This window comes from Pelmatolapia mariae, linkage group LG23 (genome assembly GCF_036321145.2).
Source record: "Pelmatolapia mariae isolate MD_Pm_ZW linkage group LG23, Pm_UMD_F_2, whole genome shotgun sequence".
Lineage (NCBI taxonomy): Eukaryota > Metazoa > Chordata > Actinopteri > Cichliformes > Cichlidae > Pelmatolapia > Pelmatolapia mariae.
In genome coordinates, this window is record NC_086246.1 from 42,059,813 (window position 1) to 42,082,436 (window position 22,624).

A 22,624-nucleotide genomic window follows, 5' to 3' on the forward strand; every position below is an offset into this window, starting at 1 on the left:
AATAAATACTTAAAACGTATTAGCTAAAACTATTTGCTAGTTGTAAAAACTGTTAGCCAAGAGTATGAAAGTCTGATAAAAAAAAAAAAAAAATACATGTAAAAATATACTATTAGCTAAGAGTAAAAATTAACAGTTAAAATACATTACATTCTTCAAACAAACTTCACTATTGGCTAAAAAATTTTTTTTTAATTAATTAAAAAAAATTATTACACTAAATATAATAAATATAGCCATAAAAGGAAAAGTTGTGACAGTTTATTAGCCGCTAACTTTAACTGATGAACATATATTTTAAAGTTCAAATAAAACATTTGAATATGAGAGATTACGATGAAGGGGCTCTCAGAGCCATCTGACAGGACTTTGGCAGTACATCAGATAAAAATGGGGGATCCACAACTGTAGACCGTAACTGACATTTGATAGGATTAAAACCCAGTCTGAGACCAAATCATTTTGATTCAAACCACATGTACAAAGAGCAAGGATAAAGCGATGATAAACTCATTGAATTAAATATTTAAACATCTTTGTTTGTATACCTACCAGTTATCTTCTGTCTGCATGACAGAGTTTGTTGTCCTCCGATATCAAACCGTTTCCACCAAGAAACCACAAACCTTTTAGACTGTAAATTCTTTAAAAAAAAAAAAGAAAAAAAAAGAAAAGAAAACTCAGGCAAACGATTCAGAATTGAAGATTTTAGTTCACTTCCATATAAAAAAGTACACATACTGTACAGTAAGCAAACATTTATCTCCCACCACATTTCAAATGATGACCTTTCAATAAATCTGCTGTCAGAAGCAAAAAGGTGCTTCGGCTGTATCACAATATCAAGTCACTCTTTACCTCCTAACTGATCACTCATTATATAAACACACTGTATAAATAAAAGTTGTACAAGTAATAAATTAGAGATGTTCCTATATAACTAGAGTGATCAGGTCAAACTACTAAACCAAAGAGCTCTGTTTAAAGGACTGCAGGCATGAATTAAGATGTGCTGAGACTGCTAAAGTACACAGATATAAATAAGAAACTGGTTTAAAAAAAGAAAAAAGAAAAAAGGAGAGCATCAAGATTTTTTCCATCTCTGTTCAACTAGACAGTCTGCATATGGCTGTTATTAGTTCTTGGCCTGTAATTCACAGATTTACATAACTCCTGCAATCAAAAAAGGGGCAATGCAGTTTTGGGAGAATAATAGGTAGGACAGCCTCTAACTATGACAAAGTGCACTCAACAGGATAAAAACACACACACACACACACACACACACAAATATGATCCACAGTCACAACTCTGGGACAGAAAATTACCATGCTCAACAAGACAATTTAAAAAAAAAAAAATTTAAAAAAAAGACACTTAAACAACTTGGAACAGATGTTTACACGATTAAAAATGGGTGGATTTTCATCAATACTGGTTCTAATAAACTAATCACACAGTTAACACATACACAAACAGAATTTTCTCTCACTGAAGCCAAGAAATTGGTCATTATTTCTTCTTAACGGCAGCTTTTCCCTTCAGTTTCAGCTCTGCTTCACAGCTGATTTAATCAATAGCAAACCTCCCCTCAGATTCACTTAAAGGGGACCCATTCTCCTCATTTCCAGCTACATGATTTTAAAAGCAGCTTTGCATAATTCACAGTTCAAAATAATCCTAATGTATTATACTCGGCCTTGGTGGAGCTCCTGCAGTTTATCCACTGGCTGAAACAAGCAAGCACTGCAGTTCCTAAACTGGCCACTTGAGGCTCTCTCCATAACTGAGTCAGTCTCCACAGACTCATGTTAAAATGCCCAACTATACAGCAGAAATAAACACGTTTACATACTTGTACACAAAGCAGTTTGGGTCTCTTTAGCCAGTTTCCACCTTCATAACAACTGTGCTTTTTCATGGCGATCTTGACGTCCCGCATTGGCTTCTAGGCTCCATATTTAGAAACTTTAACAATACCCACTTTTGGCCACAACCATGTTACATTTTCCAACCAGAAGAACAAGCTGTAAATTTAAGATTTAAGCCTAGGGAGATGATTGGAGACAGCTTCAAGTGAACAATAGAGGAACTGCACTGTCTTTACACTTTCAGCTAATTCCTGCTAATTAGCATGAATTAGCAGATATCGCTAACGTTAGCTAATATTTTAGAGCGCCACCCTCTCACCTGAAAATATTAAAATGTGGCTCCACAAAAATGAACATGATTGTAGCCAAAATACTCAAGTGAAGGCATCAAAATGTAGACGTCACTGTCATGGTGGCTAAGTCCATTTTTCATATAGAAGTTGTGTCCCAAAACCTAGGCCACATCCTTCGGATACCGCATTTGTAGACCAGCCAGGTGACGAAGGCTCTCCCAATTCGAAGGCTGCTCCAAATGCAGCCGACAAATGTGTCCTTCATTCCCCCGAATTTGAAGGATGGGTCCGGTGTATCCTATCCTATCCCAGAATTCATAGTGCGGCCCAGGCAATTCCAGTTTCCAACAATGGCGGCAGCTACTTAGTTTTAATATGATTCCTATTACTCTTTCTGGGTCACAAAATAAACTTTTAACATATTTTCAGAATGTAGCTGGGTAAACGTCAAATATTTGCTTGGTTTATCAAGATATCACATATTTGCAAAAGTGCTCTGACGTTTTCTGAGACGTCTGTTACCCACCAGCTCGATAGCTAGCCGGGGGTCAGCTAGGCTCGCTAGAGCCGGCAAGAACAGCAAACTCCAGGTACATCGTTTTCAGACCCCTTTTGTTACTCAGGTTATGATATACAAGTCACTTAGATAACATAAAAATTTTATTGTTTGGCTTTTTTCTGTTTTATTTGTTTGTGAGTAAATCGGTTTGGCTGAGATTAAAGTTATAGTTCTCACACAGCTGAATAAACATCAAACAGAAAACTGATTAAACAGAAGTGTTAGATGGTAGAGCCTCGCACTTCCGGCCTTCTCGGTCTTCGAAGGACCCGGCACACGTAGACCACGAAGGCCGGGTCCCCCGAAAGATGCAGCCTAGGTTTTGGAACACAGCTACAGTCTACAGAAACAAGCAAGTTTAGCTCAGCCTCTCTTTACTTTGTTCTGATTGGCTGCTCCTTGGAGACAAAGTTTGAACAGTAAGTGTGCCTGAGATGAAACAAAACAAAAACTGAAATCGAGCTTTGAGTCTGAAGCTTGAGTTTTTGGGTTTCAGGATTACTTGTACATACACTGACCTCATCAATGAGCATCAGCCATTGTAACAATATTCATATGATAGGAAACAAGGAAAAGTAGAATAGGTCCCCTTTAATAAGTGGAAACAGCAGGGAGTTACAGTGCTTTATACACTTGCTGCTTTGGCTAATTTAGCCATCAACAATAATAGCTCTTTTTGTAGTTTCCTCATTTTTGGATAGAAAGGTCAGTTTAAACATGAAAGTAATTAAGAAGCTTCATTTATTCCCTACTGTTGTTAAAATAAGAACATATTTTACTGTGATCGGTGGCTGCTGCCAACATTCATTTAATGAAACTGTGGCTCAGGCCTCGCCAAGTCATTATGAGCCTGTCATGCTAAATCCCAACCAATCAGGAAAGAATGAATCGCTCCAGTGAGCTACTGATGACCATGTGAATTTCCACTGATGGGACATGTTTTAACAGCCTCAGTCACGTCCTGCAGTACACGCTCTTCAGTGCACCAAAATATAAAACATAATACATGTGGAAACAAACCATCAACCCAAACGGAGGAATCGAACTTGTGTGTCTTTGCTGTTACCATGAATCACAGACATCTCTGACTCACAGAGAGCATACTAAGCTGCCGTACACTGAAACATTTATGGTTTAGTAAAACACTGTAGAGACTAGTGCATCATAAAAGAAAATGAACTCAGAAGAAACCGTTTGTGTAACTACTGTGTCACATTGTCAGAGCCCCGCTTTTAAAGCCAGACTGAGTTTTGGTTGGACACAAGCGTTTCAATTTGATTACAGAACGTCCCACATGTGTTTTATGTTATACTCTCTGGAGGGATTACCAGAAAGCTAGTCCACAGATTAGTCTCCCTCCCCAGTGAGCGAGCTCACTTCCTGGGGAGCAGCGCTGCCAGTCTCTGCTTCTTAATGGGAAGGAAGTGGATCTCCTGTGAGCTGACCTTCTTCAGTTTGATAGCTCTGCTTTTAGAGACCTTTTTAAGAGGGTTGTTGGGGTCGTGCTGCTCCCCGTGGGATCCCGATGGCACACCGTAGAGCTGCTGCAGAGCTGCCCCCTGGCTGCCATCCCGTTTTATGGAGAAGTTCTTGGTTGAGACTCCTGAAAGGCCTTTTATCTTTCCGCAGAGGATGGCGGGGATCGCGTCTTTCACTGAGACAATGACCTTGGCTGTCTGCGAGGTGCTCACTATCTCGAGGTTTCCAGCGCCGCTCAGAGACGCCTCCTGACTCAAAGAACTAGACCCAGCAGCACTGCTGTCAACCAACCACTTATGCTGCCGGCTGAACTCCAGCGATGCCAGACTGCCGAGGAGTTTGGAATCTAAACTCTGAGTGCATTCGACACCCAGAGACAAAGATGTGCCGCTGCCATCCGGACCGGACTGTGAGGCTGCTCCTCTGTCTGACTGAGCACACTTTTTCCTCACACCAGGAACTGACAAATCCAGCACACTGTCCTGCTGTGGACTGGGATATTCCTGTTTTGGTTCAACTGGACATGGCCTGACAGAAAGGTCCAGAGCTTGTCCTTCCTCTAGAGGAAGTGAGGATGGGGATGCATTTTGTGGCTGGAACGGAGGCATGCATTTCCTTGAAGACTGCGAGGGGGAGGTAGTATCTTTTGGCGAAGTCTGAGTGCTTTTACTCACAGTGCAAACTGTTTTTGGCATGTTACCCTTTGAGTCCTCGGTCTGAGGGACAGGGATGGGGATGGGGAGAGGGACTGGCAGAGGCACAGGCAGAGGAATGATGACCGGGTATGGGACTAGGAGTGTGGCAGGAGGGACCAGAGGGGCCAGAGGGGAGGTGTAGGAAGGGGTGAGGGGAGGAAGGGAGAAGAAGGGAGAGCCTGGAGACTGACAGCTTGATGAACTCCCCTGGGAAGGGAAGAGGTCCTGCAAGATGGCAGCAAAAGCTGGATTCTGCAGGAGAGAGAGCAAGTTAGCCTCCTGCGTCTGTCCTGTGGACTTCTGGTCAACAGCTGGAGGTAAACCAAACGTCAAAGGACTCTGACACAGCACGTTGTTCTGGAGCTGTGCACAGTTGGTGGTCTGAGGGATTACAGAAGGACTCATGTGCTGAATCACCTGCTGATCCAAGACCAGGGGCAGTGAAACTGGGCTTTGGCTCGTTATCAAGTACGGTGCTGCCCCCATCTGTCCGAGCTGAGGCCCGGCTGCTCCGGCCATCTGGAGGTGAATGGGCAGCATGAGCGGGCTCTCACCCAGACAAACTGGGTGGAGTACAGTGGTAGCCACTTTAAGAGCCACACCTCCTGAAGGTTCAGCAGTGGGACTCACCACTGGGGGTGCAGGAGTGTCTGTCAGGTTAGAGAGGCCTCCTTTATTCAGTCCTGTCATATTAGCGTCACAGGAATCAGCAGGAGTGAGTGGATTTACTCCATCTTCCACTTTGCTGGAGATCTCTCCTCCTCCTCCCGCCTCAGAGTTGCACACTTCAGTCTGTGGCTGGGTCATGGTTACAGACTTGTCATCGTTACCCTCCATGATTCAGCCTGAATATCAATCTTCATCAAGTCAGTGACGGGTCTCGTCCATTATTCTTGTAAGAAGTCCTGAAACACATAGAGCAGAAGGTTTGACGGTAAGCCCCACTTTAAAAATAAAAAGTGAAAAATCTTAAAACATATATACACAATGAGTAAAGCAGGGGCCCAATACTGTGTTAATATGAAGAACTAAGTTCAGGGATTGTTATTTCCATATACAACTAAACAACAATAAAATGCTAATTCTATATATTAAAATCTTCTTTTTTTAAACTATTCCATCTATTTATGGAGCTGCTAAATAGGGGGAATTTTTCCAATGTGACTCAGACTGTGACCGATAGCTGAGAACATAACAAAGTGGAAAACTGTTCATTTTCTTGATTTGAGAAAACCACAACTAAGCAGCAGTGCAAACCAAAAGGGGAAGCCAAGAGTCTTCAGTTTGTGCTTGGCGTCTTCCACGCTTGCTAATGCTAGCAAACGAGCTACAGAGACACTCTGAAACCAAACAAGCCATTCCTGCAGTGTTTCCCACATTCAGAGTTTAATTGGGTGAGCTGCTCAGATATATTAAGAGACCACATCTGTGATAACACTGTTAAAACAGACCTATTTTACTACCAAACACAGTATATTGATTAGCACAAAGCTAATACCTCCACGAAAGAGAGAGAAAAAAAACAAAAAAAACAATAGCATGTTGTAACTATATCTTGGTTACTGTGCTACAAAAGGCTAGTATTCTGGCAGTGCATACGTGCAGTTTTGCATTTTCAAAGCTCTAACAATCCATGTATGGACTTCATCTCTCTTCATCTTCCTGTTTTTCGTAGAAGTAACTGCTGTTAAAGATTTATTAGCTCCAAGTCAAACACGGTGAGCTCAGTTTCACTGCTGATGGCAGAGCAATGCAGACACACCAGAATAAATGCAAACAATGAGGTCGCCCTTTACGACTGGGATTCAATACAGGACTACAAATATAAACACTATGAATATAAAAACATAATTTTTATTTGTTTGAATATTGTTCTCGCAAGTCTTGGCAATTAGACTGTTTAGTTTTTGTCCCCTAGGTGATACCAACAGAGTCCTTTTAGCCTCCAAAACATAATGTTAGAGTCAGAGTCCTCAAAGATTATGACACACAGCTCACAGTTAAAGGCAGCCAAAGTGTGTACGATTACCCGTTGTAGCATTTTATTTATTTATTTATTTATTTGAAAATGATCCCAGATAGCCCTGCTGATCTCAAGTTCAGTGCTCACCAACTAACCTAGCCATTCCTGTTCTGGGCTGTTAACAAATATCTAAGATTCAGTTATGTGAATATAACATTTATATTTTAAAAAAATTGTAAAAATAAATTGTAAATTGTGGGAGAAAAAAATGTAATAATCAGCAATACCCTACCACCTGACTACATTGCCAGACTGATATTGCGGCAGTCCTCGCCATTATTCAGCTGCTTCCTCAGAGAGAGGTGAAGATAGCCAACCACCACTGATTCGGATTAATAAAGTTTCATGAAATTAAATGAGATCAGATTCCATCTCCACCGTCTGGAGCTGCGAATCCTTGTTCTGCTCACCAAGACCGCAGAGCAGAACAACGACTGCCGTCGCTAACGTTGATACAAGACAGAGAAAGCAGACTTCATCCACAGGATGGGAGACTCCGAGGAGAAGCAGCAGCTGGCTGTGCCACCTCAGTCATTTCTTCCATGTGTAAAACTGTTTTTAACTATATATACACTTTTTACTTTCTATATATACACTTTATTTATCCCCAAAGCTGGGAAATGCTTGTTACAGCAGCCAAAACAATGAAAACCACCTACAACAACATGGTTTAAATAAAGTAGAATAGCTCAATATTATAATCATCTTCTTCTTTCAGTTGCTTCCTGTAGGAGTTGCCACAGCAGATCATCCGCCTCCATCTCACCCCATCCCGAGCATCCTCCGCCAGGCCTCTGCATGTCCTCCTTCACTACATCCATGAAGCTCCTCCGAGGCCTTTTCCTCCTGCCTGGGAGCTCCATTTTTAACATCCTTTGTTCAATATCCACTGTCCCTCCTCTGCACATCTCCAAATCATTTCAACCTTGCCTCTCTCTACCTTTTTAAACTTTGAACAGCTTAAAATAATGCATGACGAAAACAGTTCAACCTGGTAAATAATATACAAAAATAAAGGAGTATTCCTACTACAATCTTTAATGGCATAGGGAAATTATGTGATCTTTATTTGTTTTTTTTTAAAAAACCCTATATTAATCTTTAACCTCTTTTTGCATGAGAATGGGCCATTGATTATTGCCCAGTATTAAATCAATGTGTGATACGGGAAGCCTTACAACATCTCATGTGGAGACGGGTTATTCATTGAATAACTCGGGAAATGTTTAACACTCCATACTGAAAATATCATATTGTAACCCTGTGTACACACACATTCCTCTCTGCTGCGCTCTGTTTGATTAAAGTCTGAGCCGTGAAGGATTTCCATTTTATATTTGCCCATCTATCCATCCCTCATCTCTGCAGAGGTGAAGCCCGGGGTAAGAAGCTGGAGAGGTCCAAGACCACCAAGATACAATATCGACGCAGAAAGATCAAACAGGAACTCAGCATGTTTGATCAACTACACATCTCAGCCTCTATCCATCATCCGACATCTCACATGCTTTTGTGCTTTTATAACCGTACTGTGTCGGCTTTCCTATCACTACATGATACCTCTGTACAACACATGTCCTGCCTGCACTGGATGTCAACCCCCATCCGTCCACAGTGATAAAACGTCCCCTGGGTGCATCTCGTGTCAGTGAGGTCAATTATTCATACGGCTGGGAGCGACCGGGATAATGTTCAGGGACTGGAGAAAAAGGGAAACATTAAATACCCTGAGATAAAACTACAAAGTGTATGCTGTAACCTTTAAAGTTAAAAAACTCAATTAAATGCACGCATGCAGTTCTGATTTTCTGGCAGGAGCGTGACACTTTTTCTTCCTCTCCGAGTGGCTTTTATGTGGTGTTGGGTTGCCACAATGAGCAGCGAGGAGAAGCTCTCTCTCTCTCTCTCCCTCCAGGCTGGTTTTATATTATTCTGCGAAGCATAGACGGGATATTGTAATAGGGCTCTGATGGATTACATGGCCAGGCGGCCGGCTGATAATCTTGTCACTGGTTCGTGCACAGGAAAGGTCTGGGAAGTGCGTGCACCTTGGGAACTGTAAAACAGGCCTAAACATACTCTAGAAGAACTGAGTAAAAGCTTTTGTAGACTTGCAGTTTTTCAGACAATGCACCCTTTAAAGACAAAGAAATTTCCAAGAGCTTCCTAAAGATCCTAACGCATGATTAACTGTGAGCTTTGTGTCATGTGTATGAGTCCATATTTAATACTAGCGTTTTATAACTAGACAAAAATAGAATTTTAGGTTTTTAAAAATGATAAAAATTCTAATTTTCCCTCCTGTATGAAGCTGCATTCAACATACAAGATCAGCTGTGCAAATTTGTTGTAACTAATAACTTAATCTGCTTAATTTCACACATTGTAAAGCCATCCAGGTCAAACTCTACCATTTCAAGGGCTGCGTGTTTGATACCATAGTACGATACTGTTATTGTCTTTTAGACATTATGCTTTTATGTTTTTTAAATAAACTTAAAACTATAAATAAACTTGAGAAGCAAAAAAAAAAAAATGTAGCAATCACAACTATGTTGGTGGAGGAGATGCTGATGAACCAGGAGATGACCTTTCTTAGTCCTGAGAGGATACACTCATCCAAAGTCATGACTTTACAGACTAGGAAAAAACTGGATTTGGACAAATGGAGTGTTTATTTGCTGGAACAAAACACAGTATAAAAGAATGTAAAGCCAACACCAAGTGCCTTAATTTTTTGGTCCTTTCACAAACCACCAGGGGGCGATACCTGTGTTTAAATAAAGACTTCCAGTCCTAAAGCAATCTATGGGAAAACAGCCCTCTGTCTTGACCTCTGCAAATACTTTCCTGATGAGTTTACAGGGTCAATCTCTAGGTCCCATCAAACTGAATGACACATTAAGTTTATTTAGTAATTTCTGGTCACTAAAGTGTCCGAAATAAGAATTACCCAGCATACATTCAGTTTCAAAACACCAACACCGACGGCAAAAATGCTCATCCTCCTTTTAGCGTCTACGGTTCGGAATGTGCGACCACATGAGCGTGACTGTTTGGTATGTGGTAAAAGTGAGTAGCTCTTTCTTACCTGCTATTTCCAGCTAGCATGTATATTATACATACCACATTGTTTTCCTTTGAATCCTATCTGAATTACGCTGCTGCGGTAAATCTACGTCGAGCCTACAATGTAGCCTACGCAACAACAGCATCATGTAGTTATATTCTAGGGAGTTGCACGTCAGGTTACAGGGTAAAGTTTCAGAAAGATACATTGTAGCCACAACACGAACACTGATTTAACACTAAATTATAAATCTGCCCAAATCTGCTAAAAAGGGACAACCATAACCGTAACTAAGACTAACCTTAGTCAATGAGAATATGTCATTTTTATTACATTGTTCTGTTATGGTTATCAGCCACATTTATGAATCAGAGCTCGGACTGAAAAGTAAATTCAGATCTATTCTATTTTTCCACTATTTGGATGCTGCAGTCTCACTTGCATTCCAGGAAGCTCGGGGCAAGACATTTCCTGTGTGATAACGCGGTCATGAGGTCCGTGACACGATAATGCCTCCCTGACCATTATGAAAGGAGTCTTTCTTAGTTGAAGCGCCACTGCTGTCAGAGACTCCAATGAGTTAGCCTGACTGTGCACAAAATGAGGAAATTCCCCCAAATAATAAGCTTAATTGTCTCTTTTTACTCAGCTGCCATCGGGATATGGACTCAACTTTATTTTAAAGTCCCCCCCCCCCCCAACAGCAGGATTTACTCTGAGCCATCAAGATCATGTGACCTGATGCTAAGCAGTAATCGCCACTTGCGTGACATGCAATCAGCCTGCAGTGGTGTTCACTCCAACTCCTCTTCACTTGAATCATGTGATAAAAAGTGAAACTCTGCAGATGAGCAGGAGGAGGAAGTTTAACCAGCAGAGTGAATCAAAGTACACACAGATCATGTTCACCATTGTTGTTTTTCCCAGCTACATTATCTGACTCAGTGACTCTGCTTTGTCTCCGTGTTATCACAGATAGGGAAGGTCAAAGTAAGATCTCGCAATAATAAGGCTCAATAAAAAACTCATCCCTGCTGACATGCACCATTAAAACAAAAGAAAAAAGAAAAAGAAAAAGAGAAGTTTGAAGTATTGTGCATTGATGCAGTTCAGGGTTTTAGATTCAGTGCCTGAACGGTAACAGTAATGGACACAGAAAAAGCTACCTCATCAGGCTAGGACCCTATACCACAAAACGAGTATAACATACCCAGCGTATCTTTCCATTAGCCCAGTGGTTCCCAAACTTTTTTTTGCTGGGCCCCCCTTTGTTTTACAAGAAAAATGTTCGCGCCCCCCCACCGCCGCGCGTGCACGCACGCACGCACGCACACACACGCACGCACAAACACATCCTCCAACCACACACACCCATATTTTGCTCCATTGTGGCTTATTTCACACCTTAAACATTTAGTAAAAAATTAAGCAAATACAAGTAAACTGCAATAAATTACAGGTAGTAATAAAATAAACTACGAACTCTTTTACGCTACGTCCACACCTACACAGGTATTTTTGAAAATGCAGCTGTATCGTCCACATGTAAACGGCGAATCACCGAAAACGGAGATTTTTTAAAACTCCTTTTTTGCGTTTACGTGTGGACGAGGAATACAGAGTTCGTCACGCAATGTCAAAGATATGTGCCTTTTTACACGTCACGCTGTGCACCACGTTATTGTTTACATGAGATGAATTACAGAATGGCAGATAGTCAGATTAACAGTATTGTGTCTCTATCTTCAGGTTTTACAGGCTTACATATACACACGCAGTTACTGTCCCTCCATTTAGAAAGGCAGAGGCGTCACGGTGTGATTATTTTACGTGTAGTTTTTTTTCCTGTGTAATAATATTCAACATTGTTATCAATAAATTTTTTCAAAAAAAATGCCTCTGTACAAAATGGGTTTAAAAACAAACAACTGTGGGACAATGTTTGTCCGTGATTTGAACCGGGAGAACAAATCGTGGCAGGATCAGCCTGATATTATTTGTATCCCGCTGTAACTTTACTGTATAAAGAGCTAACATCTCCAAAATGTCAGGAGTAGTTAGTCATTACAACAAGTGTTTGTGAACTAAAAATCAAGAATGTGGGATACTGTTTGTCCGTGATTTGAAGAGCCCAGCGCGTGCTCCCACACTTTGGGAAGGTCTGCATTAGCCTAAAACTGACAGTCAGGATAAACAGTCGCATGAAGCTGGTTATCAATTCGTGAAGTTAACCCAGGGTTTCACTGAAGATGCACGTACAATATATGAGGTCTGCATGTACAGTATAGGTGTCATATTTTACGATCATACAGTAATTGTGGAAAAATAACATTGTTTTTTTTTCTTGGCAGCAAACAAAACAAAAAAAAAACAAGGAACAAATTTGCATCTAAGAATCTATATTTCTGTAAATACAAAGACATTAGATGCAACTGAAAAATTGAGACCCTCCTCCTCTCCCTGTAACTCAGAGAAAAGGATGTTACTCCGTTTTCGAAGTATCAAATTGTTGGTCTGCATCAAGCAAAGAAAACTACTAAGGACAGGTTGAGTTTAGAACTGTGCAATGCATTATTAAACCTGGAAGGACAGTGATGAATCATCATCTTCAAAAAGAAATGTGGTTGGGAAAATAATCCTGGATGATTGTGATCAGTGTTCACTTATACATCTGAAACTCACTTTGACTATTTGACATGCATAAGAGCACAACGTGAAGAGGAACTCGAGGATTTGGGACTAAACAGCTGTGTTGCCTCAAGAAAACCACTTATCAGTGAGGCTAATTAGAAGAAGAGGCTTAGATTTCTCATGGGTCTTAAAGATCAGACTCTGGAGCAGCGGAAAAAGGTCATGTGGTCTGATGAGTCCAGATTAATCCTGTTCCAGAGTGATGGATGCATCAGGGTAAGAAGATGAACTGATGCACCCATCACGCCTACTATAAAACAAGCGTTACGATCTAAAGATGCTTCAGTTGGTCAGGTCGAGGAGGCTTGAGACAGATGGAGGATGAAGAAAAGAAAGCAGAGAAGCGCCAAACTGACCAAAACTTAAGTTGTTTCTGCTAATGAGAAACACGAAACTTGTTTTCTGTTACACTGTGGGCGGGTCTCAGCTCAGGCTCCGCCCACATGCAGCATCAAGGAAGCAGGTGAGGTTATTCAAGGTTAACGGGGGTTTACCTGGAGACAGAATCATTTGTGTGCCAGAGTTTGCAAGAATATGGCGTTCGTTTTAAAACAAAAACACCAAGGAGCTATTTAAAATAAGCAATAACAAAATTACACTTCATCTAACCGAACATCCGAAGATTTAAGCACCGGTTCGACAGCCCCAAATTTAACTTTGAAGTTGAGTTAAACAGAGTCTAAGAGTAGTTTCAGTTTTTGATTCTATGGTTAATTGAATTTGTTTTATTCCTTTTTTAGGATGACAGTAGAGTCATCATAAAAACAAACAAAGCCACCAAACAGAGACAGAAATGAGAGAAATGCTGTAGCTGGAGAAGAACAACAAAGGAAAAACACATCCTGAGGTAAGAATAGGACCGTATAAGACCCGTAGTTAAAGTCCCACAAAGTATAAATCCTCCCTGTGGGAAGCATTCAAGGGGGAACCCCCCCTCCAATTTTTAAATATAAATTTCAGGCCCTGGAACTATTCAGCAAACATTAAATCACTTTTACACAGCTTTTGATGCTTTTTCCCCCCCAAGCAAAGTGAATCTCTCCGGGGTTTAGACTCTGTGTTAGATAAATCGAGAAATTTGAAGATGTTATTTCGATCCAAGGCACACTCATTCAATTTATCGTTTAGTTTTGATTAGATAACGATACCTTGGCTGTTTGCTAAAAACAAGTCCCAGTCTGGTCCCCGTGTTAAGTTAATAAGGTGCATTTCTCACTGCGAGGAAAAGACTGGGAATCATTTTATGTGTAAAGAAACATCAGGCTCAACTTAAACTTCTCTCCTAACTTTGTACATTAAAATTTCACAAACAAATGCATCCGACATATAAATGTATTTAATATGTAATCTAATAAGATAACAAATGACAACCGGATAAAAATAATGCAATTTACCTAAACTACTCTGATTTTGTCTGAATGCTAGCATCTTTACTGCCTACTGTTCTCAGCCGGAGTACTCATCACACACACAGTGGAGCCGACGAGTTTATTAAATTTAACAGTAATCAATAAAAGCTTTCAAACAGATATTAGACTGAATATAACAGAAGGGAGAGCGAGTAACAGAAGAAGCATTGTTATCCCAGCTTTTTGGTCATATCAACTTATGAAGTACCTCCAAACTGCTGCTTTTTTGCTGTTAGCTTCCCCCCCAGCAATGCTATAAACCATATGCCATGAAAACAGTCTTTCTTGGACTGCTGTTGGTGGCGCTAGTCCTCTTTCTGCTCTCCAGCGTAGCAGCACTGTACCAGCTGTCCACCAGCTACAGGTTCTTGCTAAAGTGACCCTCCAGCTCACTACTACTATAGCGCACTACTGTGGTTAGCTGCAGTCCAACACAGCAAAGTTGGATACTGGGCGGGATGAGATCCTCTCTGAAAGCATCTGAATAATGTCAAAGATATCCATGGACAGTATAAAAGTTGGATGTACCCTCTATGACATCACCTGCCGGTTAGTGAAGTTAAGAAACGAGCTAAACATTTTAGCATCGCCACTTTGGTGTTCTGAGAATGGACACCAAATGCTAACTGAACACGCCTTTATGATTAAAATGATGACAATACAGGGAAATGATTGCTAAACCCCGAGTCACACAGGCCTACATACCAGTCAGTGAGCCAGTTGCTAGGAAAAAACATGTATTTCCCAACTCGCTGGTAAAGATCTCCTTCGAATACTTTGGTGACCAGCACATTGCTGCACTCGTAGCTTAAATGGAAGTGGCGGACATTGTCCAGCAGCTCTCCAAGCTGAAGAGAAACTGTAAAAAGTGCACTGAACTGTAAACGGGATCCATTAGCCTTCAAAGTAAAGGGTGTACTTTTGGAAATGTGTTGGCTCCAGCACTGAGGCAAAGCTTTTATTATGGAGGCAAAGCTTCTCCATTTCCAGTGTGTGTCACACTTTTTCGAGTTTTACTACAGCTTAGCTGGTAGTTGGCAAGTACTTTCTGACAAAGATGAAAAGCTATAGTTAACAATGGGAACCAGCAAGGAACCAAAGCAATCACAAATAGGTTTTTGGCATAGCAACTTTTTTGCAACTGATTTCACCCAACATGAGCCAGCGGCATCCAGGAAACACTGCTAGCCAGTCAGGAAATACACATTTTTCCCTTAAAAACCAGCGGTTGACTCATTGACAAATCTTAGGTATGTATGACGTCGTGCAAGAAACCTCAATAAGACAGGAAGTCTTTTTTAACAACTGCCACCCTTGCTAGTCATTAACAAGAATGCAGGTTTAAGGCACATTGCACTGGTTTCACTTTTCAGACATGGAAGCTACAGCCACCTTCTAGATGGTGGGGCAAATTGCTACTAAACTTTCAAAATAAGAGCCACAGGATGTAAACTGATCACAGCTGATACCATTGTCTCAGATGGATTTAAAATAAAAATAATAAAATGCTGAAACGAGACCTAAAATGTTTCTCAGCTGCCGACCCAAGTAAAATGTAAAATCCATAACACATTTTCTCTACTAAAGACATCTATATATCTATAAATTACTTTAACTTAAATTATAAGTTAAAGTAATTTCACAAAACCCGTGGACTTGTGGTGTAACAGAAAAAACAAAATACTACCAGCTCCTCCGGCTACATCCAACACCTCATAAACAGGACAGGACACAGCTTATTTCCAATCTTAGCTTAATGTCCTAGCTCGCTAACAAAATCTGCAGTCCCACATGATAACAGAGTTTGTAGCTTAAGCTATTAAAAACAGCTCCAGGATAATGAAATTTCCCTGATATATGAGCTAACGTAGGAAACATGCAGCACAAACAAACCTGTAACCATGTCTGAATGAGCGCAGAGCAGGTTTTCTTCACACCGATAAGACCAGCGGCACATTTAAATCTCACACGTCATCTGGGAGAGGTCTGTGTTCACCAGCCAGTAACAGCTAATTGAGTAAATAGGAGACCCAACTGAGAGAGCCAAATAAGATCCCTCCCCTGTCCCCGTTACTGTAATGATTTCCACATTTCCTCTCTGTGTTTTCCCCTTGCTCATTGGTGGAACGTATACCGTAGTAAGTCAACAGCAGAGAGAAAAACAACAACGCCTCGCCTTCAAATTGCATTAAGCTGCACTGCAGTCGACATACATTACAGGGACTATTTTCTCTCTTTACCTCCTTGTTGTGGGCTTGATTTAGCTTTCAGACCAGAGGAAACGAAAGCACCGGGGATGGATAGAGCACGGCTGATGATCTAAAAGGTCATCGCTCTCAACACCCCTCCGCTCCAGTAGCCAATTACATCTCATTAGAGAGACACACACAGAAGCCTCATCACGATGCAGACTGCTTTCACATCAGTGCAGCTCATCTTTTATTCAGCGGGTGGTCCGCCAGCTGATCCCCTAAATGCCACAATCAGTCAAATTTCACAAAAACAATAATTTAGCACTGGAATACTCATTGTGATGATCACTGTGTCACATTTTTAACCAGTGTGCCAGTGAGAAATCCAGTTTAGATGGCGATTATTTAGCGATTCAACTACATTAAAATACATTTACAGCGAGAATCTGCACCTCGGGGTCAGTAATTATTATGCATGGGTGGGTCACAAATGGCTTTTTTTTAGTATTCACCGCCATTTGAACATGCAGAATAAACATAAGGTCTGTCTGAAACGCAATGAATATGTAAAACTCTAAGCATGTAAAGTGTGACCTTCTTCAGTAATATCTTCATTCAGGCTAAAACAAGGTTTATGGACTGTGTAAGAAGTGCACACATTAATTAAGACAAGAACTGTACAGCTAACACGTACGCTTTAGTATTTGTTTATTTAGTACAACACTCATCAATGTTCTTGCAATTTAAAGGAAACCGTAAAAAAAAAACCCAACAACAACAGAACAGCTTCTATCTACTTTGCTGGACCAAAGTCGGTGCAAAGTCTTCCACATGTTCATTTGAGTCAAGGTCTGAAGACTGAAATGATTCACGTCATTTTCATGTTCATCCAAGTCACTGAGTGAGGAGATTTTTACTTTCTAAAGGACTGTGACATGGACCAAAACTGCAGTTCCTCTAATGGCCACTTGAGGATGGTTCCAATAATGAGTCAGTTCCCTTATGCCTCTTTTCAACTAGCACCTACTTGGGTCAGCTCTACTTGACTTCACTTGGGTCTCATTCATTTTCCATTACAATTGAGTACCAACTCAATGTGGGCAGGGATGTTATAGCAAGGAGGTCGGAAAATCCTGAGACACATTTTCAGCTCGACTCAGCTGGCTTAGAACAAGTAGGAACCAAGTAGGTCCTAAAAAATACCTGATATCTGGTACTACCCACCTAATGGAGTACCCTAAAAACAGAATAGAGTTGAGTCAGTGCTGGTGGAAGAGAGGCTATAATGTCCAGTGTAACCGCAGAAATAAACATGTTTACAGTCTGATACAAAAAACAGGTTTAGTTTCTTCCGCTGAGTTCTCCTTTCATAACAACTAACTGGAGTTATCTACTTGGATACTGGCCAACAGTGACGGGCATGGCCGCTTTGATTGACAGGTGTCCTGACACAGACAGCTGTATCGAGCACAGGAAATCTCTATTTGTGCTTATGGAGTATTGTTAATAGGATTATCTGAAAAATAAAATGGCTTACTGCATGGTACAGACCATCCAAAGAGTTCCTCCTGTAGTTCTGGTAAAAGACTGCGTTTACACGGCACTAATTTGCATGTATGTATCTTTGTCTGTGTGATGCACCCAAGCAATTTATCAATGTGTCTTGCTAACTAAGTCCAAGAATACACAGGGAGGATTTCAGAAGTTATTATTTTGAAAACTAACTCAATTCTTTATATTGTTGTGTGACCGACTTCCAGCCCTCCTCGCCTGCTCTCTGCAGCTTGAGTCAGTACTGTCAAAATATATAAATTGGGTACTTTTGAATTGTTTTGCCACCACAACATGATTTTGAGTGGAGCCAGAACCAGGATTGGATACCTGGTGTACTCCCAGGGTAAGCCTACTTGCTTGAATCTTAGGTGATTTTGGCAGGTAGTCCCTCTCTAATTTAAGTGCTCAATGGACACAAAAACTTCTCACCATTTACAAATAATAATAATAATAATAATAATAATAAAAACACTCAAAATACTCAGTATTGTTTTGTCCCGGAGAGCTTTTTTTCTGGCTGTGCCTGAGCACCCTGACCAAGCCCCATGGGCAGAAAGCTGGACAGCAGATGCTCTGATCCTGGCTGCAGGAGAGGGCTCAATTTTCCCGCTACCTAGCAAGGTTACTGAGCTCCAAATCTTGGGGTTTTCTGAATGAAGGGGAAGATTCTAAACTCAATGTCAAAAAGAGCCACATGAGGCATTTGGTTGGGATGTCTCCTGGGCATCTCCCTCATACATCTCAGTAGAAGGAAATGGAAAGTGTGGCTGGGGAGAAGGATGACAAATCACCTGCCACTGCGACTGGCCTTTAGATAAGCAGAAGACAATGGATGGATGGACCAACGATGGAGTGCGGCTGACGCTTCTGCTCATCTCATGAGAGCACCAACCAAACGTCATGCTAATGTCACAGACGTCAAATGTCTCAGCACAACCACATGATTGACTCAAATATCATTTTTGCTGATTTTATTCACGATGTGTTGGTCCCATCTTTACACAATGCCTAACTAAGAACTTCATCCTTTGGTATGAATCCAGAACAAAAACACAGTGATGCTCAAAATGGCAAATTTGGGGCTTCAAAGTGTCCATGAACCAATTTGTGATGTCACTGTGGCTGTATCCATCTTTTATACACAGACTGGACGCTCAGTCTTCATCCTACATAACAGCAGGGGTCAAAGGTTCATATTTTTCCTTTAATTTGACACTTGTTTCCACATGAAATATACTGCATCTGCAAGTCCCGTTTTCCTTTCACACAAGCTGGACATTATAAACAAGAAATTACACAAGAAAGAGCAGAAATTGGAGACCGTGCTGAGTGTTTTCCTCCCGTGTGAGCTCATATCTGCAGGAGCTGTTTTCTTGTACCACTTCTAAGTAAATGCCCAGGCTATTGCAAAAGACCTTGGGTATGACACTGCCGGGTTCATCTGAGGATATTTTCCTGCCTTCCTTCCACATTTCTGTGTCCCTGCACCCAGCGTCGCCGTGCTCCCACAAAGATATGCACGGTATTATGAGCCCAGTCCCTGGTGTGTCTGGTGCCCGCAGCCAGCCGCCGACGGCTCGCCTTGAAAAGCGAGGAGGCTGCGCGCACATCCCCGCACATCTCGCGCAACAACACGAAAGCCCCGCTGACATTAAAGCGGTAACCGGGGCAGGGACAGAGGGCTCCTGGAGCTCAGTAATAACCTGTTATCACCCTCAGCTGGCGTAAATTTAACGCGCTGTCAGACGATACAAGCTAGCTGCTGCGCAATCGCCTGGGAAATTAGGAAAAACGCCTTGTTACGTTTTAAAACCGAGACCCCAACACTCCTGGAATAATTCACATTTACTCTACGTGATGAGGTTGAAACGAATTATACGTTTCAGCGACGTAAAGACCAGAAAACCGGTGGTTGACCCTGCTTCATCTCCGGTCCTTTAATGTATTTCGTGCAGAAAATAAAGCCGCTCTGCGACAAACGCCAGTGTTTCTTACCTTTGAAGTGTCCGCCGCTGTTTTATCGAGCCACTCTCTCCTAATTAACGATGACCGAGCTCCGTGATACTTAGAAATAAATAGATAAGGGTGCCATTTATCTCTTCATTGCGGTCCCGTCGTAGCGACTCCAGACGGAGAGCTGCGCACGCAGCATCGTCAGCGGGTCTCTCCTCCCCCCTCCTCCCTCTCCTCCCCCACCGCTAACAGGGACAAAAAAGCGAATCAAACAAACAAACAAATCAATATTTAAAGTTTAAAAAAAAAAAACGTAAAAATAATAATAAATAATTAACTCATTATTAATAATTCGTACTAATAAACATATCCTAATCGTTTATGTTTGAGTATTAGACAATGGTAAAAATGAATGGAATAAATACTAAATATAACAAATAAATACATGAATTCATAAATTAATGCAATGTTTATGTTTTATGCTTAAATATTGTGTTCCTGTAATTTTACAGATAAAACAAAGATAATATAAATAATATTACATATTTTTTTAATATGTAACAGTTACAAAAAAATAGAAAAAAAAATCAGTGTTCAGAAAAATTCTTCCAGTTTTACACAGTATAAGTGTGTCCAGACATGTTTGTCTGGGTGAAAGTGTGAAATTTTCTGATAATTTCCTAACATTTTCTAATAAATCTTCTCTAATTTAATGCTTATTTATAAGGATCAGTGCATATGCTTATATTGTAACAGACAAGCCCAGATAGGCACATTTTCATCTGTGCTAATGGTGCTCAAAAAAAAGAACAACAACCAAAACAATATATTGAAAAATGATACTAGGCTAGTACACTCACAATTAAATGAATCCGCTTTAGTTTTTACTGGAAAATTCTGGGGACCTTGCAGGAAATGTAGGCGAGTACATGTCTGACAATATACAGAGAGCACTGTTTATAATAATCTATTTTTTTTTTCAATAACAAGGCAAGAAAAACAGCAAATACAGACATGACTGAATGTGTGGTGTCTTACCGTGGCTTGTTCATGAACCCACACAGTCTTCCCATAGATACAATTTAGGAGCCAAATAGGAACAGCAGTATGTTTTCAGAGTGCTGACAGGCTTGTGTTTTATCCTTTCTTTTAGCTCCAGACAGTATTCGCCTGCTGACTGGCTGATGACAGAATCAGAGAAGAATGGAGTTTGGCAGCTGTAGATGAGTCTGGTAGTGACAGGCCTGGGTGAACAGGATCCCCTGGGTCTCCATATCAGTCCCAGCCAGCCTCGGGCTCTGCCTTAGGGCCCCAGGGCCTCTCATTGTTCCGCAGGGATGTTGTTTAATGCACTTTAATGAGCCTCACAATGTACCCTGGTGGCATGATGGTGACTTTGGTGTGGTTACCTCCTCGATGTGCCCTCTCCCCCCTTCTGTCTGCAGTCACTGTTACTCACATGAGATGAATGTGTTGTTCACATGCTGTAGCTCTCCTATCAGTACCAAAGCTGGAACAATGAATATAAGAGAGTTCGCCATCTGAAGAAAACCAGTTTGGGGTATTTTTCTTCAAGTTTCTGTGTAGATCATACTAGAAAAATATGCCTCAACATACCTCATTACAAGTTTACACTATTATAAACCCAAACAAAGGCTGGATATCTTTTTAAAAATTATCTGCCTACATTGGTTGCAGTTATATACATACTATACTCACAAGTCACAACAAGTCGTGTGCTGTCCAAGTGCTGCAAACAAGGCGTTTTCTCCATTATGACAGTTTTCACATATTTGGCAGAGCAACAAAAGGACTTAAAGCAAAGACTGTGAGGGGATATGACATGCTAATAACTGCAGCTAAGGTCTGAGTCAAAGCAGCCAAGCTCTTTACTTTCACCAGGCTATCAGTGCCCCATCTAGGGTTAAAATTAATTTATGATACTGCGTTTGTGTCTGTTTGTGTAGGTATTTGGTTATGCAGACTGAAGGATAATGGGTCTGCAACAAATACAGACATGCAACCCTAAAAAATAGGGTGTAGCTGGATGCTGAGGATGTTATGCATAGGCAGAATACTGATTGGTTGACAGGTTGGTTTGGACAAGAAAGCGTCAGGGAAAAACAACAATTGATACAGATCAAGAAAGCAGCACAAACTGACGCTGGTGAGATTAGATGTTTTCATTTGACTGCAAGAAAGTTCTCCAGGGCAGAGTCTAAAGGAAAGCACCGACAGCAGCACAAACACAGACAAGAGTACTTGGCATTGCTGGGTACTGCATATATTTTGACTGCAAAGTAGATGATGGTTTTGAAGTCTTTTTATAGAACCAAAGCACAGTCATGCCACTCCCTTTAGAGTTAGGATTAGCATAGATTCTGAGTTCAGGATTAGCTAAAATATGCTTTTCTCGAGCTATTGAGGAAGTGCAGCATATGGCACTTCCAAGTAACCATAAAATCTGATGATCATATGTAAAATAAACAATGGATGTAGCTTCCAGGTACAAATAGAGAACGTCATGTCCAGTTTCCAGACACAAAGGTTGTAAAACCCTCGACTTGAGATTTCATAACAGGACTTCACTAACCACTGGGTGACATCCTGGTAGCTATGTCCATCTTTTACAGTGTCTATGCACTAGATGCATTCAGACATAATGCACAAAGGGGCTGCATGCAAATAATCATCTATATAACATGTAAATGCTTCTGTGGAAAAGTTATGCAAACCTGACTGCTTTATGAACCAGGTTTATAAGCATATAAAATGTAAGGAAGATAAAGAGGAGACAAGAAGGAAATGTAAAACTACTGGCAGCTGCTTACAGCA

General features: G+C 41.0%; 1 protein-coding gene across 1 annotated transcript; it reads right to left on the bottom strand.

Moving 5' to 3' along the window:
- Positions 1-963: 963 nt before the first annotated feature.
- On the bottom strand, positions 964-19,967 carry zmp:0000001174 (retinoic acid-induced protein 2). The gene is made up of 2 exons (XM_063467121.1): positions 19,832-19,967; positions 964-5,802 (listed from the first exon to the last, which is right to left on the bottom strand). The coding sequence occupies exon 2, from the start codon at positions 5,732-5,734 to the stop codon at positions 4,097-4,099; it is 1,638 nt and encodes a 545-aa protein (XP_063323191.1). The 5' UTR covers positions 5,735-5,802; positions 19,832-19,967; the 3' UTR covers positions 964-4,096.
- Positions 19,968-22,624: the final 2,657 nt, after the last annotated feature.